The 15,418-nt window shown below is 39.8% G+C and overlaps 1 protein-coding gene across 1 annotated transcript in view; it reads right to left on the reverse strand.

Annotated features, from left to right (window-relative positions):
- Positions 1–15,031, reverse strand: part of ncor1 (nuclear receptor corepressor 1) — a 50,934-nt gene extending 35,903 nt beyond the window's left edge. The window contains 9 exon segments of the mRNA XM_034606023.1: positions 2,653–2,719; positions 3,397–3,449; positions 3,590–3,646; positions 5,496–5,609; positions 7,253–7,435; positions 7,892–8,099; positions 8,357–8,451; positions 11,862–12,051; positions 14,889–15,031. Of these exon segments, the coding sequence (XP_034461914.1) occupies positions 2,653–2,719; positions 3,397–3,449; positions 3,590–3,646; positions 5,496–5,609; positions 7,253–7,435; positions 7,892–8,099; positions 8,357–8,451; positions 11,862–11,972 (888 nt within the window). The 5' untranslated portion in view covers positions 11,973–12,051; positions 14,889–15,031.
- Between the last annotated feature and the right edge of the window lie 387 nt (positions 15,032–15,418).

The raw sequence follows: 15,418 nt of genomic DNA on the forward strand, positions 1-15,418 counted from the left end.
TGAGTAAAATAACATCATAAAAGTAGAATATTTGAGTCTTCGGCTCAGTTTTAAAGGCAGAGTAAGAAGACTCACAAGGGATTAATAATAAAATGTGACGAGGGTACTGATATTCTCAAATCCCTAAATAAAATCTGGCACTACAATTAAAATTAATTATAAAACTAAATAACACATTTTTATAGTGTCCTAAAAAAGTACAACTGAGAACATTGTTCAGTTTGCTGAATGTTTGTTGCTTGGTCATCCCATGTTACTTAAAAGAAGAAGCAGCATGGATGCAAATAATAGAATCCAAAAGAGTAATAAAACCAAACCATCAGGTTAATTATCAACAATGTCCGTGACATGAACATGCATTTATCAGTGTTTTTTAACTCTTAAATACACCTGTCAGAGAAATCAGCGTCACGGTTTATCTTAGAAAGTGGACGTGAAAACATAAGTAAACAACTACAGACAGGCTGCAGAAACTTGGGGTGTGTGCACAAGAGTCGAGAGTGTACATGCTGCTCCGGGACTGGCTGTGTTGTTTGTGGGTTTGTATCTGTCTTCAAAAACGCCCTAATTCAGTGGCCTAACACCAGCACAGTTTGTTCTGATACAACTACTCTGTTTACAAATAGTTTACAAAAGCTCATTGTCAATTTGTTAAAGATGCTTACTTTTTGGCATCATACAGCTCTGGAAAAAATTATAAGGACACCGCAAAGAAAACTGTTTTTGTTTTAGTCTGTCAAACTACTGACAACATTTCTCCAACAATTCAAGATAAAAATACTGTCACTTTGAGGATATTTTTGCAGAACATGACAAGTGGCCAGTCCTTAAAGTTGAGGAACATTGTCAGAACAGGAAGGATGGAAGCCAGTTTTCTTCCATGTTAATCTTGTTTGTGTCTTGATTCATGCGATCTTCACAAAGAAAATACTGCCTGGCTTCAGCCTTGTTGAAGTAATGATCCTACAACAAATCAACTAGTGGGTCCGAGGCACTGCGGCTCACATATGAAGAACGCAGCACAAGATTTTTCGGTCAGATGCATTCACAACAACACAGAAATCTTCGATGCAAGCAAGGGGTGGCACAGCTTGCAGGAGACAGAACATGACAGATCAATTCTGCTGCAGAGATCATGTTTTTTTTGTTTACACCAAATCAACCCTGCTGTCAGCCCTTATGACCAAAACCTCTCAAATCTCTTTGTCTTGCCAAGTTGACATCATTGTCGGTGTCTTCTACATGTATGACACCTCTTTTTCATTCTGAGATATTCGTTTTCCTTTTTTTTTTTTCAGTTACCGGATAATCTGCAAGTTTTTACTAGGGGGCTAACATGAAATTCTGGAGAAAGTCTGGAGCCTCCGAATCTGACATTTGCTTTCTCACATACAGCCCTTATGCGCATGTCTGAAAGCATCTCAGGTCTCGAACCCCGAGCAGTAGTATGTTGAAGTTCAACAGACTAAAAAGGAAGGACTGCCATACATATAGAGATGCTGGTATAGGAAAAAAAAAGAATTTTAATTACTTTCTGAGCTGTACACGTAAAACACTGTTACTGTATAAAAAAAAACTAAAAGTCAAACTCATTTCCAGAGGTGTAAGAGTTAAAATGTTCAGAGAAATTTTGGAGAGACGTCTGTACTGGGAGGACAATACACCCTCGTTTCCACTCTCTGCAGCAACGGAAAAACAATTCACCTTCCTCTTGGCACGAGGCCATATGCACTTTGCCATTGTTCAGAGTCCAAAAAGGTCTTTCTGTCCCTGACAGCGAACAGCCAGACAAAGGTGGCACCCACTGAGCCAATGCAATACAAAAAAGGGCCAAGTGTTTCAACATGGCTAATTCAGAAATATTTACCGGTTACAGATAAGAAGGACAGAGAGACAATCGTTTGGACAATGTAATGGTCAAATCTGTTCTTTGATGTGACAATATTTGTTATTCTACTGCATATAAAAGCAGTTTCTAGCTCACAGAATACTGATTCTAACAGGGGAAACCTATGAGTTCCCCATGACTCACTATAACTAGTGCATTGCAATGTTGGTCAATCGGTCCATTAGTCTAGTTGCTAAAATAACTCAACTATTGGATGGATTTTCATGAACTTTTGAAGACATTGAGGCCTTTGACTTGTATTATTTTCCTAACTTTTCCTGTAGCACCACCATGAGGTTGATTTTTGAGGTTTTAAGTGAAAACAACTTACTATCCCCCAAACTTTTATTGGATGGATGAAATGGCATTCCCATGGGCCTCAGCTGCACTTTGGTTTTTGGTGCAATTAGCTAATGTTCATGTTTAAAGCGAACTATGACAAAGAGCATTATAGCTGCGAAGCATCAGCACGTTAGTAATGTCACTATGATTGTGTTAGCATGCTGATGTTAACATGAATAGAACCACAGAGCCTGAAATGCCTACGGGTCCTTGGTCTGGTAAATTCATCTGTTTCACTGCAGCCCAGTATTCCAAATTTCACATTACGTGCAAAAAAAAAACCCCTCATTATTAGATTTTGTAAGAACTCTAAAAAATCTGCAGGGCAAAAAGCTAATATTCACTGAACTCTAGTATTTAACATTCTGCCTAACACTATGGACAATCAAAGAAGAGTGCAAAGTATTAATGGGGACACTTACCCTTTGTTTACGAGCATGATTTCTCCGCTTAAAAAACAAAATCAGCTTCTTCCTCATGACTTGGTTGCTGTAATACAACAAAAACAAAAGTAGCAATTATAAATCATATAAACCTAAATGAGACATACAAAAATAATGTAGGGGAAGAGGGCTTTTATTCCATGAGAAAAGATCCAGTGGCTAAAATAAATTGAACATATCATTGTTTATTTGCAATGTGGCAAATACAAAATACTGACAACACTTGTGCAACACATGTTTACTCACGATGGGGACTGTGGGGAGAAAACAGTGGGAGAGCTAACCCTGAGAGCGTGGCCAATATTGCGGATTCAAACAGAGGTGCTGTCTGTCTTGATAAAATGCGGAGCCAGATGGGTCGCTCCCATAGCACACACTGATAAGGGTCTTATCCTAAAAGACATGACCTTCAGCCCCCAACACAACCCTTCCTTAAACGTACCTAATGCAGATGCTTGTACATTATTTAGATACTTTTTCAGATCACTCTCCCTGGTGTCAGTAGGGCAACACAATCAGGTGACTCAGCAATCAGATTAGACAGAATTATCAGCTTGGTTTATTTTGTTGAGGTCAGCGTTACCTCCAACACTTTGCTCACACGAGAAGGTTTCTAAACTATAGGTGTGTGGTGTGCATCAAGTGTGCTGTAACATTCTTGCACGTTACAAAGCCGACAGATGCTCCTATAGATTAATCTGTAAAACAAATGCAGATACTTACGTCTTGATGTTGTCATGGTACACCTTTGTGTCTGATGGCTGATTGTACAGGGGCTAAAAGAAGAAGCAGACCAGGAAAGGGTAGTGGATTAATCCTTAGTTATTAGAATAAGCACTAATATGATCTAAAATGATACTGAACCAAGAAGCTACGGAAAGAAAAAAGTAAAACAATTATCAGAAGAATCACATACCAGCTCAACTTTGGGACCATAACCTTCCAGAACTTTATGGGCTTCCTCAGCTTTTTTCTAGGAAAATGGACAAAAGTTGAACATTTATTTACAAGCCTTACCAAAAGCAAAGTGAAACTGAAATATGAGCACTTCAGAGAACAAAACATTGTCACATAAAGTCATATCTGAAGTTCAGTATTATCTGTGTTACTATTGATCGATAGCACATTTGTATCGGCCCCGGTACCTGGAATTTGCCTCAGCCTTGCGACAAAATTACAGTACAATGGAAACCACTTATAGGAATCACGTTTGTCCAGGGCCAAATTCATCACTATAAGTGATTTCTTACTATAAAAGAATTGTGTAGCTTCTGTATGATAGCACCGGAACTTGAGGGAAAGGGAGTTGTAGAGCTCTGCATGGCTCCCTGGGTGTCTGCACCATTGACTCGCCTTTGTAGTGACTGTGTGCACTGATCAGAAATGAGCATGGCTTGATCACGTTCCAGGGGTGAGTCACATGGTTTTGCTCTCTCTTTCTATATTTAACGTATACTCTCTTTCACTCTCACCCATGTACACATGGGAGCAGTCTATGATTGAGAAAAAACAGATAAATAAAGAAGAAATAATGTTTCAGATTCTCATTAATTAAAAGACAGTTTTTCCACAATCAGAGCAGACTGTCAGCTTATTCAAGACCACCATAACAAAACTGAATATCTCTTTATTTTCATAATTTATAATGTAATCTACAGACAGAGACAAACAACCCTGGCTGCCAGACTAAATGCTCTGAGTGCACTGAGCTGGAGCAGCTTCAGAGTCTGAAGGGTTAATGGCTAACTGAGAAGGAAGGTGCTTCTCTGCACTCACTAACCCCAACACTGTCTGATATACATGAACTACAGTGACCTCTATAAAACACAAACTCACTCCCTTATTGTTCTTGTGTAACACAGATGATGACTTGACATTTTATAGAATGTATTCGCAGGGCTGCAACTAAAAATTATTTTCACAAGCAACTTATCTGACCTTTAATTTTTTACTTGACTAATCAATTAATCCTCGGTTAAAAAAATACCTAAAACCCCATAGCAGTTAATTTTATATAATATAAGACAATAAAAAAGTACTGAATAATCCCATTTAAGAACCTGACATAAATCTTAAAGAATTAAAAAACAAACAGTCCATCACATTCCAACAGCAGGCTCACAATATTATTTCTGAAAATTAAAATAGTTATGCTAAATGCCGTTTTTGACAGGGGTGGGGACAAACACACACAAAGAGCTGAGTCATGAGCTACAATGACCATTCAAACAATTTTCATGTCATGTACATACTTTTTACTGGCTCCAGCCATTCCACTAACTCTGTGACAAAAACATGGCATTTCCACTAAACTGCTCAACAGCTCTTACTGGTATGCCAGTGAATTGTTCAGTTTGCATCAGCAGTTATTTGATACAGCTCGGGTATAGCTAAAAGCAATCTGAAAACAGTGATGTTACACACATGCATGTTGGAGTGAAACTATACTCCGAACCACAAAGATTAATTTGGAAGCTACAAACGTAATGAGAGCTGAAGACAAACAGGCTTAAAGACACATGTTCAGTCATCACTTTTGTAAGATTACTTGTTTTGAGGGAGGAGACTGTCTCTGGTTTGCCAAGGTCACCATGGCTATTCCATGCTATGAGAACACAGCAGAAACACATGTTCTCGCTTCACGGCACAATTTGAGGGGGATTAATCAGGCCAATGGAAAAACAAAAGGCTGCAGACAGAGAGATAATAGCTAACAAAATAGCTGAAGTTCTCCAGAGCTTAAACAACATGAAAGGAGATACTGATGAGAACTGATACTGGTTGTTGTTGTTGTGTGTTGGTGTTTGCAGCAGACGACTAACCCTGTTCTCATCGTAGATGATTTGGACTATGCTGCGGTGCTTGTGCTCCACTGGGGGAGGGGTCACTGGTTTTTCGGGCTCCATTGGCTTTGCTGCTTCCTCCTCCAGTTGTTGCTAAGAGACAACACCAATACACAAAAATGTGATCAATAGAACACAATAAAAGATGCACAAAATACACACATCAATACAAAAACCCTCTTTTTCTTCTTAACACTTTGTATGTTTTTGTCTGTATTGATTTTCATACACAGGAAATGGTGGAAAACAAAGATACATCTACACAGTGTTGACCTGATTTTAGCTTCTGGTGTTATCAGATGATTCTAATTTTTCTTGTCTTTTTTTAACCCAACTGTTTTCTGCCATTGAGGCCCTGCTGATACTGACAGACAAGCTTAGCTTAAGTGTCTGGTAAATCAATGTTTAACGTTAAAGGTTATGTAAACTACCAGGTTACAGGGACAAGATTAAGAGTTCCTGAAATACCTCAAATAAACAAATAAATCCCTGAGAGAGAGAAAAAACTGAGAGGTATCCTCTCCTTACTTTCCTATCTAATGAGACACAATAAAAAACATTTTAAAAAGCAGAAGAAAAATGGCCACAAACAAGATTAAAAGCAATCTAATGCAGACAGGAAGATTGGCTGAAATAACAAGTTTAAAACTAAACTGAGAGCACCTTATTGGCAGAAATATACAGTCTATGGTGGGAACAAGCAGACAAATATACAGACTGACAAAAGCAACTTAGATCTCTGTGTGGTGATTTAACACCTCACTGAGAATACAAGCTAGCCTCTGGATTAGCAGCAACTTCCTCATAAATATTGGGTGGAGCTTGTTACCTTAGCCCCATCTTAAACAGCCAGTTCAAGGCATCCAATTTGCGCCTTTATTCCATCTCTCCATACTGTATAAAACAGCTCAACAGATTGAGAGGTCATTGTTGTTCCACTTTTATTTGGTTCTCACAGAGCCAGATCGTCTGTGTAAAAGGGAGCCAGCATGACGGAGCAGGGTGCAGACGCTGTTATTTTACACGTCACACCTCTGACTCTGGAACGCTAGCACGCTATCTAAAAATCACACATGGGGGCAGCAATATGCTGGCTTGTATGGTTCTGTGTAAAGGAAACATAACAAGGAGTCTACTTCATGGCAATATAGTGAGATCTCTGTATAGAAAGGACTATCAACACCAGGTTTCTCAAGGAGGGACAAATGTATTATTCCAATTGTGAGTTAATGTTAAACTACACTAAATGCTTCACATCAACCTGATGTTTCTCTTCTGATACATCACTGTAAAAACAAGCTCTGTCTGTTGTGACTCTTCTGCAGATTGATTTAGGCCAGTGTCATAGATTTCTATCAAAATCGTGGCTGGATTGAACTGACATGTAAACAGTTACCTGACAACATTCATCTTGTTATGAAGATCAAAAGTTAGAAAGGTATCTCACCTTTCAAGGCATCGTCAAACTAGCTTTTTCTGATTCTATTTTATCAACACTGAACAAAAATAAATTAAAAGACCTTTACAGCTTCCATCATTGTGGTTTATAATTACACACAATTTTATAAAGGGCAATAAGTCATTTAGGTTTGTCCTCATTGCTGCTCTAAAATCACCTCAGTGTCTCATGGGTTACTGCTTAATTTAAAAGCTGTTACTTGTGCCAAGTTTTTTCACACAACAACCATTTAGTTTGAAGCATGTTCAGAGACAAAAAGTCTAACTGGGTAACCAACCTGCTTTTTCTTCAACTTGAAAATCTGCTGCTCCACTTTAGCAATCTCCCTGTCCACCCGGTCCATACTCTGGATCAGCTCCTCTTTGGATAATTTGGAAGGAGAATTGTCTTGATCTTCTCCCATGTGTAGTGTATGTCCTCCCTGGGAATGGGACTCCACTTTGACAGAGAACTGAGATTCCTGGCAAAAACATAAATGTTTATTGAGTTATTGAGAATCCTGCAGTCATATTGTACAAACTTCAAAAAGCAGAGTCAGAAAAGGTTCTATCTGGGGACTGTATCTATTTATAATATAATATTACACATCTGAGATTTATGTCAGCCTTTCACAGACAGTATCTGCAAAGCCAATAAATGCAGATTTATGCAGATTTAAAAGTTTATGTTCTTAATTAGAGTTCAACATATTGTTATTTTTGTGTTTTTATTATCTATAATTAAGTGTATCTCAATTCCATTTCTTTGTCATAAAGGTTTGATAACGACAATATAAAATACAATCCATATTGGTCTGGCTCTACTGTTAATATCCCAGTCAATTATGTAATTCTTTCAATTAACATCATTTAACATCAATAGTGAAAAATAATAGAAAAGTGACCCAATCAGGTCATGAGGTCAACTTTGTGGTTACCTTTTTGACATCCACACCTGCTCTGAGGCTGTCCTGTAGGGTGTGAGGCATGGGCAGGACAATACCCCCAGCAGTGGAAGGGTTTCGGGTAATGTGGCCCTCAGCAACACTGTCCATGCGAGGGCGTTTAGAGTCCAATGCATCATGATCAGCCTGGGCTGTGATGGAGTGAAACTGCTGTTCGTAACCATGGCGTCTCTCCGGAGGCCTGCACAACAGAATAAACAGGAAGTTTACTGATGTACAGTATCTGAAGCTATCTGGTCCGTCTCAGTATATGACTCCCACACTGTAATCTAGGGATTTCTATGGCATCCTTGAGTGAGTGCAGGTGGAAAAACTACTATACCAACGAACAATAATATTGAAGATTTAAAAAAACCAATCTAGATGGCATTTATAAGCATACACTTAACAAGTGTAAGATATTTAGGCAACAGGTGATATTTGAAGTGAAGCCCTTACCTTTCAGTTCCAGGGTGGAATTCAGAGAGTAACGATGGTCTTCTCCGACCCTGTGCATCCTGCATGTGAGTCCGATAGTCTGGGACGGTGAAATCCTGAAGGTAAGAGGAACACAACACAAACCACTGTATAAAGAAATCTGAAAACATCATTACTCCTGCAAATAATATAAAAAAACATTTATACACAGGTGAAAAAACTAAACCATGCTTATGGAGCAGCAAAGTCCTGCCTGCACGGGGCGAGTTTCAACTGCTGTTTATATCGTCTGTCTCTGTGTGATGCAACAGATGCACATCAGTTTAAACTGTCTGCTTTATTCACGCTTCAGGAGCTGAAACATCTCTTCAGCTTTAAACCTATCGGTTTAAGAAAAGGACTATTTATAATTTCCCCAGTTTAAGTCTGGTCAGGGACCTTTGTTGCATTCACTTCCTGTAAGCATTTTGTTGTACAAACTAATAAGAGGCAGGATGGAAGACGGACAAATCAGGACATGGCATGGGAACAACAAATAATCAAAGCATCCTGAGAGAATGCAGCTGTGGGGGTTCCAAAATTACAACCTAACTGGGCCAGTGAATCCAACAGAGGAAGGTAAAGAGCAGCGGCAGCTAAGAGATGCAAGCTTGTGCTGCAGAAACAGACAAGAAGGAATCAGAGCTAAGTGGAGATCCAGAGTTCTACTAATCCTTTCAGCTGGTAATAGAGGACGGTCATTCTTCCCAAGCAGGATCTCCATCAACAACAACTGCAAAGCTCTAAGCTGAGCATTGTAATGAAACACCAAGAAGGGAACCCAAAAGAGGAACATCAGAGAAGCAAATCCAAAACTCCACAATCAAGTTGCAAAGAGCCAGTGACAACAATGCATGGAACTGGTAAATGAGTGACACCTTTGGTGGAAGTCATGGAGAGAGGCAAGGATGAGGAAAAGGAAGGCTTGAACAACAAGTGGAACCATTTCAAAGTAAGACACATTCCTGTGCAGGCTGAAAGGGTCAGGGAAGACAAAAGATGCAGGGAGAAAGCATGGGCACCTTCTGGGACCCTTTCAAGCAGGCATATGGCGCTGCTGAGGGAGAAGATGACCAAGACGCTGCAGACCACTGTTCCATTCAAGTAAAAGGAATATATCAATCTACAATAAGTTGTCCATCAACAAAATAAATGAAAACCAAAGTAAAATTCAAGTAACATTCTGGAGGAATATCGCACTGCTCGTCTCTGTCATTCTGTTTATATACGTGTCTCATAAACTCCAGATCTAACCAAACAAACACTGCACGTGTCCCGGCAAGAAAGACGGCATGGTACAAGGACACCGGACATGCAATGTGCACCTGCCCCAATCCCGAAACTGTGGCGGGTCGGTATTCTTGGTGCCTATGGTACGTCTGCCCCCCCCCCACCCCCCACTTGCATATCACAAGTAAGGTAGAGGGTGTTCACTTGTCCAATGGAAGTTGGTTGTAGAGTCTACAGTGGTCACCCTAGCAGTTCCTGAATTATCTTGGGATCCCAGGTTCCAAGATGAAGAAGGCTCTAAAAGACCTGGTAGAGCAGGCAGACCAAACAAAGGGCAAGCTGTTGGGAAAGCAAGCATCCAAGAGCTAGCTGCAAGGGGCAGTAGGAAACGTTCCTTCCACTGCTCCACCACCAAGAGATGTTCCAGGATTGAAGGGGCAAAACGTCAGAATAGGGTGGCACCTGACCCAATGGCACAATGGGAGGGGCATCAGCCAGAAATGCCAAACAGGTGGACCCACTTGTGCTCAGATCAAAATAGGTCTCATTCCTGAATTAAATAACAAGGGCAGGAGGAAGTATACCTTACTGTAGAAGAGCTGGCTCTGAAGTGGGGCAACAGCCCCCCTACAATACAATATCTCATCAGTCATGCACAATGAAATGACAGAAACCAGTAGCACCGCTTTTATCAATAAGCTCACTCACATAAATGTTATCAGCACACTGTGACCTCCAAACAAACCTGAACAAGCAAAATCAGTTACAGGAAATATTTCCAAAGGCCAGATTGGTCCCAGATTAAAGCAAACAATCCAAATGCTCAGAAATGAACCCCTGACCCTTTTCTGTGAAAGAAAGCTTCTGAGAAGTATGTCAACTAAAAACGGCAAAAGAAACATTATCCAATATTCACAATAGTCAAAAGACTGTCCATCTGGAAAATGTCATGAATTCAAAAACTCTACAAACCTTATAGAGTTGTAAAAGTACCTGAAACTGAACTGAATATCACAAGTATTTGTTCAGTAATGAGAGCATGATTATCACAATTACTTATCCTAATTACATTTTAAACAGATAGAGTTTTGTAGTCTAAACCTGAAAATATGTCTCAATTGGAAAAATGTGTATATATAAACTTATTTTTCTTCACAGGAAGTGAGAGTCTATTTAGAATTAAAATATGAATGAAGCCACAATCAGCATAAAATATTTAAATCAATAATAATGCCACCACAACAAGCAAACAAAGCATAGAAAAAACAGTCACATTTCACTTTCAGATTGTAGTACATACTGAAAATGCTGTTGTTACTGAAGCTTGGTTCTGGTGACCAAGTAGCAGCAACGGACACACTTTATCTATTGAGATTAATGGTCACCATGGGTTTATTTGTATATTTAACGAATAAGCCGAAATTGCCCCACAACATTTTCATAGATTTTATCTTAAAGTCTGAATTCAGTCTGTCTATCTCACCGAAGCCTCAACTACAGTCAAGAAGAAACCAGAAAAGGTAAAAACACAGTATCTGACTGGACTGTGTATGGGTTAGCAAAATTTTATATTTGACTGTTGATTCCTTTTTTTTCTTCCTCATACAGACATAAATTCTGCATTTTGCTCATAGTTCACTTATGGTATCCTACCCCACATTGGACCGTCTCACTAATTGGGCTGCAGACAGCATTATCCTGCGATGTTAAATTAGCCAAACGCCAGTGGTTTCAGATTTACCTGTGCATGTTCCCATGATGGGCTTGAACTTTTCAGCATGCAGAGAGAACTCTGCCAACACCTGACTACAGAGCCAAGAGCATCAATGTAGCCAACAGAGACAAGTCGCCTTCTTCAATAACATAAAAGTAACTATTTGCTCAAATTGTTTTGAAAGGGCGATTGCCAAAATCCAACACTTGGCAAATGAACCAGTGGTGTGACTTTGTCACTCGGTAACTCACCGACATTCATGTTTATAGTGCTGGCCCTGCTGTAGCGGTCAAGCCAAAAAGAAATGCCTTTTCTTATTTGGAATGTTAGCCTGCCACTTGCTCAGTGATTTCACAGGAGGAGTACGACAGTGAAATAAAAGTATAACAAAAAGTGTGTAGTTCTGACTTCAATAAAAAACTAAAATCTGCTGTCTACTGCACTCAATAACAGAAAACCTGGAGGGAAAATTCAGATTTTAACATCATTTATTGTAATTTTAACTGTAAGCGGACATACAACAAAGCTAAAGAGAGGTTTTACCTGTTGGTGGCGTGTGCCAGTAAAGGTGTACTGGACAGAATGGGAAGGATATCGGCTCTGCTCGCTGCTGAAGCTCCCCTGGCTGGTGGGGTAGCCCGAGCTACTGGACATCCTGGCTCAGTGCTACCGGGCTGCTGCGGCTTCACGAATCAGATACTTCAGCTAGACCATGTTTGGAGACACAAACCACCTAACCCAAGACAGAGACACATATTTGTTTGTTAAAAGTCAGATTCTAATCATTACAGTGGACACATAAAACACTCATGACTATCTTTCTGCATGAAAAAATAAATCAGTCATATAAGATTAAAACATAGTAAGTTAGACTGACAATATTGGATCAAAGAAAATACTGCAGTTTGAAACATGCTTCTGCAGCATCAAAGTAAAAGAGTACAACCGGAGATGAGCTGTGTGGTCTATTGATACAAGTTAGTATGCACAAAACTAGACACAACAGGACATGTCAGAAATGTTCATATTAAAGTGTAAAAAACAATCTGCATCTTACTACCTCTGCCAAGGAGGTTATGTTTTTGACCATGTCCATTTGTTTGTATGGCAGCAGAATTATGCAAAAACTACTATAAGGATTCCTCAAATTGGTGAAAGGATGGGCCATGGGCCAAGAAAGAAACCTTTAACGTTGCAAGATGGACTTTGTTCACCATTTACCCAGGGAATAATGCTTGGATATGAAAAAAATCTGACATATTTAGGGGACTAATATTTACGAGTGTGTGCAATTTGGTGCAGCTTGATTGAATTTAAGGGGACTGATGGGCCTTGGTGGAGGTATGTGCTCAACTGAGTGCCATTCTAGTTAAAAAGGGATTGGCAGGGTGTGTTTCATAGTTAAAATATTTTTGGATTGTATAATGTCTCTAAGATGTTAATTAACTTGTTTGCTTAATTAACTGTCATGCAGCAGTGGAAAGAAAGTGTTGTCTCTAATCTCACATCGCGTGGCAAACATATCTGAATATTGATCAGGGTTTCAAATTTCCTCTCATGTTGACACTACTTCAGAATAGTATCTATCATGCCATCTTTAATTATTCTTATTTATAAGATTAACAAATCCACCCCCACTTGAATTGAAACAAATATGTTAGTTGGATAAAATTACCAAGTTTATTTTAGCTGCATAATATGGCTTGGCTCAGTGAAGCAATGTACAAAGAACAGGGACCTGGCCAGAGCAAGGGCGCAGCGACTTTTGATGAATGTCTGCTAATAAAGAAATATCACAGTGCCTTGCAAAAAAACAAACACAGATTTTCTTTTTGGATTTGATATATTAGGAAACGAAAACATGCTACTAAACACATGCAGGAAACATTTTTTCAGGATATTTCCTTTGTTCTTCAGAGAGATCCATCATGTGAATTTGTGCTCTGTTGCCTTTATCATCTTATTCTAGGACTGCGAGATTTACAGCATTGGCCACCATGCCTAGACATTATGATGCTAACTTCAGGATTGGAAAAGCTACAACCACTGCCACCATAACCAGGGTGGGAAGCTGTTATTTTGTTTCAATCCGCAGGCCACAGCATTTAGCAGGTCCCAGAATTGATGTCCATGATTTCAGAAATACTCAAAATATATCAACAGCAGCTCGATAACGTCACTTGTTACTAACCGGCTATGGTAGCAAACGCTGGTTTTACCATCTAAATAAAAAGAGTTGGTTTTATATTTACTAGTTCTCATTTACATTGATGGAAAAACTACAAGCAGTGACAAATGGTGCCATGTCCTCTACACATAACAGGACATGAATCTGATTCTCATCTGCAACATGTTTTGACTTTGAGCCAAGCTAACTAGGAACAAATAAAATGATGAACCTACGTTTTAGGTCTTGCTTTTACTGTTTCACTTTACCACGATTCGTTCAGTGTATTTCAGGAGACTGACTTCCTCCCAAGTGTAAGGTTTTGACCAAAAAATGTTGCACATGCTGCGGGGGGAGGGGGGGGGGGGGGTGACGTCATCTTCATCAAGTGAGGTCCTGCTCTGCTGCAAATAGTCAACAACTTTCCTCCAAGTATTAAAAAACTAACTCACCATGCTCCCAATTAAAGGAAAGAAGATGAGCTCCTGAGTTGAAATCTGTGACACAGCATGTTTCAGCAAGACACTAGGTCTCTGCATCATTTTTTTGTTCAAGGCAACTGGGAATTCAGGTTGAAATGTTTACCATCTGAATCAGCTGCTGCAGCCATTGATAGTGTCCTTATTGTCCCCAACCTGCTTCTCTTTTTATATAGTTACTGAAATAGAAATCAATGATGGGAATAATTGGTTGGATACATTTAAAGGCCAGTTGAAGCGGTACCACTCTCTCATCCCTGTTTCCATAGATCATGAACATAGTTGACAGAAATGGAGACAACAATGCATGTAGTCCTGGGGGTTTTCTCCCACATCTCTATCATCGCCATTTAAAAACGTTTTACAAATATTAACCAGGGGGGGTTTAAGGCATTTTCGGAAGCACGGGCATGTACATTGCTTTTGTCGTCACCCGGTGAAGCTCTTGGTAAAGTTAATTTGAGAAACCATTCGCAGTTGTCTCTCTGATGGTGTGAATTCACACCCGGCAGTCGCGGCGAGGATCGGGGCGCCGCACACAACGCAGCCGTGAGAAATCCCGCTGCTGTGCGTTGTTATTGTTGTCTTTTACCACCACAGCATCACACAAACGCAATTGGATTTGTATCCTATCTTTGGGGGGGGGATGGGTCCACAACAGAGAGCTCCCCCGGAAATGCACCAAATACATGCGCCACGACGAACGCAGATTTTAAAGTGTATGCTACTTTACCACCCCGGCGTTGAAGCGTGACGTTGGAGATGTTGTTGTTGTCGCTAGCTGGCTAACTTAGCCTGTAATTCACCTTTGAATTCCCAACCACGTCGCCATCTTGCAAGGCAGATTTTCAGCGTAGACCGGGGCGCTCAAAAGCGTGATAACCAGACATGTTGCTATGGTTCACATGAGCGATTTGCACTCACCTCATATTTAGAAATTATACGGATGGCAGAGGTGGAGATTCCCGGGCAGAAATCTGTGTGAATAGTTGATTGTAAATCCGCGGGTCGGGGACTGTGGACGACTGAGCAGACTGAAGGCTGCGCCGCATTTGTCGGACGATGTCCTGACAGGATAAAATAAATTGTCCGTACTCGGTTAGATTCACTGGATACTGTCGCGCTTCAACAAAAAAAATTTACTTGAATAAAATTATAATGGATGTAATGATTAAGTTTATTAACTCTTGTGTCGGTATTTTGATGAATACAAATAAATGTTCTCTGTGGATTTTTATCTGCCTGTAAGGACAGACCGGTGTGACAGCTAAATCTTCCCCTCAAACATGATAACGTTTGTGGTGTTTGTGTTTTTCACGTTTAACAAATAGATATTTCCACTTGATACTTTCACTTTATCCCATGTTTTATAAGTCTTATTTATTTAGATGCGCTAGAAAATAATTTTCCAATATTTTTATTTCCTGCTTTTCCCCAATGTTTTTGTTTTAAAC

This window comes from Hippoglossus hippoglossus, chromosome 14 (genome assembly GCF_009819705.1).
Source record: "Hippoglossus hippoglossus isolate fHipHip1 chromosome 14, fHipHip1.pri, whole genome shotgun sequence".
NCBI lineage: Eukaryota > Metazoa > Chordata > Actinopteri > Pleuronectiformes > Pleuronectidae > Hippoglossus > Hippoglossus hippoglossus.